The sequence below is a fragment of the Sinocyclocheilus rhinocerous genome, unplaced genomic scaffold (genome assembly GCF_001515625.1).
Source record: "Sinocyclocheilus rhinocerous isolate Xijiao unplaced genomic scaffold, SAMN03320098_v1.1 scaffold1165, whole genome shotgun sequence".
NCBI classification, from domain to species: domain Eukaryota; kingdom Metazoa; phylum Chordata; class Actinopteri; order Cypriniformes; family Cyprinidae; genus Sinocyclocheilus; species Sinocyclocheilus rhinocerous.
In genome coordinates this window covers 31,742-34,241 of record NW_015645061.1, presented here as the reverse complement: position 1 = coordinate 34,241, position 2,500 = coordinate 31,742, and the positions used below count along the sequence as shown (strand labels likewise).

Below are 2,500 nucleotides of genomic sequence, written 5' to 3'. Positions count from 1 at the left end.
TCAGTATGCATTAAATACCCAAGTGACTACTAGTGCCAAAATTCACTCAAAATGCAAACAAGAACAACAAAGCTTTTACCCTGCATCTGTGCGTCTGCCGACGGCTCCCGCGTGACGTAACATATGTAAAACTCTGCTGCTTTGTGCATGTATTTATACAGCAGACTGACCGGGAGACACATGTCTGCATTATTCAGAATCAGCGGCAGAACGTCACACACTGAAGAGATGAGAACAGAAAACCAGATGAACAACAAATACAGAATTCTCACACTTTGCTCAAGGAAAAAGCATATAAAACAATAAAGAGATGATGCATTTGTACCAAACAGCTTCCTGAAGCAGTTGACAGGCGTGTCCAGATTCTCTACAGACTCCGCCTCTAATAACGACTCTCCTAAACTCACCTGAGAGAGAGGTCAAGGGGTCAAACAATCATTATCTCTCAAATGTAACAGTCTTCAAGGCATGTTTAGGTTTCAAGTTTATTGATGTAGATTTCATACAATATATTAAATATTTCATATGCGTTTCATAGAATGCTAATTTAAAGTGCTTTATATAAAAAGGATGTTAAAAGAATAATAAAATAATCATAACATGCATAAGAAACTAATAATAAACAGAAAAACTGAAATGCATCTTTTAGGAATCACACAGTGACTCACTGAATCAGAATCAAATCTAACGCTGAGGTGATAAAGATTCATTTTATACTGCATTATTTTATATGTGATATTTGTGATTATTTGTTTTATTTTTATTTCAGGTTGCCTTTTTAAGAATAGAATAGAATAGAATAAAATAAGATAAAATAATAAAATAAGATAAAATAATAAAATAAAATAATCAGACATGTACCGACACAACTCTGAAACACGCTGCAGGAGCTCCGAGTACGACCTACAACACACACACACACAGAGAGAGAGAGGGAGAGAGAGAGTGAGAGCTGATCGCACGCATCAGTCGTTAAAGGGTTGATTCACCCAAAAATTAATCAGTAAAACAGTCCATGTGACATCAGGGGTTCAACCGTAATTTTACGAAGCTACGAGAATACTTTTTGTGTGCAGAGAAAACAAATATAACGACTTTATTCAACAATTCTTCTCCTCATCTCGTCTGCTGTGGCGCGTCGCCATTAAGGAAAGCCATTATTTTTGTTTTCTCTGCGCACAAAAAGTATTTTAAAATATGATAAAATAATAAAATAAGATAAAATCAAATTATAACATAGAATAAAATAAAATAATAAAAGTGTGTGAGAGATGATTCGACTTACTCCATGCTGAACGACAGACTCCGGGAATCTCTTGAGCAGCAGCAGCAGCATCTCTGCTTTCTCCAGTGTGTTGAAACACTGCTCTGTGGCCTTCAGGAGCATCTTACACTGAACCGGACCTGGAAGAGTCTCAAAAACACCTGCACACACACACAACACACACACACACACACACACAACACACACGTCACATACATGTGATTCAACTACAGTAGAGCAGCTGAAAAGAAATAAAAAAATGAAAGAATTAAACTTAATTAAATTTAGAAATGTTGCCTTGGAAAATAACTTAAATAAGTTGGAAATAAATAAAAACTAAAACTGAACTGAAACTAAAACCGATTAAAATTAAACCTAAATAATAATATAAAAAACCCCTAAAACTAATAAAAATGACAAAAACATATTAAACAATTACCGTACTAAAAATGTAACTAAAAATAAAACAACAAAAAAGAATTAACTCAAAATATTAATAAAAAACTAAAACATTTTAAAATAATACTTAAAGGTCACATATTGTACACCTTTCTTGAGTTTTATTTTAGGTTTTGATGTCCTAAAGAATATATATTTGCGGTATAAGTACCAAAAACCATCTCAATATATTTTTACAGCTCCTTTCTCAGGAGCTCTGCTGAGAACAGGTCGATTTTGGCCTGTCTAATTAATATTCATGAGCCTCTCTTCTGATTGGCCTGTTGTTTTCTGAGTGACACACAGCCAGGCCAACCACAGGTAACTAGGGTCAGCGACGTCACAGCGCTAGCTGGAGGCAGCAAAACAAAGGGGAAACTGGAGGCGGCCCATTCAAACCAGCGCAGGTTCGGCTACATAAGGAGCTTAAAATATCATCTTGTTGTGATGTTGGGTGCCAGAATCGACGTAATACAGCCTCAAATTAGAAATTTGATCGCATATCTGCTGCCACTGCCAGACAAAAAACCGACGACAGCTGTGGTAAAACCATAGACTGTATGAAAACATGGACGTAATGTCCGTGACGTCACCCGTAGATTTCCGAAGAGCGTTTTTGAAGCTCAAAGTGGGCGGAGCCGGCCGTTGCCATCTTGGCAGCGCATCACTCCCGGATAATCGAAAATGGGCAAAGAGGCGGGAGCAGGTTGCTGAAGCCACGCCCACCTAGCTCAACGGTGGTGACAGCAGCGGCAATCCACCTGTCACTCAAGTGGCCACGCCCTTAATTATGCAGAA

At 37.6% G+C, this 2,500-nt stretch overlaps 1 protein-coding gene across 1 annotated transcript in view; it reads right to left on the bottom strand.

The window, feature by feature from the left end:
* Positions 1-2,500, bottom strand: part of ints10 (integrator complex subunit 10) — a 16,928-nt gene that overhangs the window by 13,473 nt on the left and 955 nt on the right. Inside the window, exons 3-5 of the mRNA XM_016508511.1 lie at positions 1,286-1,425; positions 326-407; positions 80-220 (exon numbers count right to left, since the gene is read on the bottom strand). Coding sequence (XP_016363997.1) covers positions 80-220; positions 326-407; positions 1,286-1,425 — 363 coding nt within the window. The remainder of the gene's footprint in view (positions 1-79; positions 221-325; positions 408-1,285; positions 1,426-2,500) is intronic.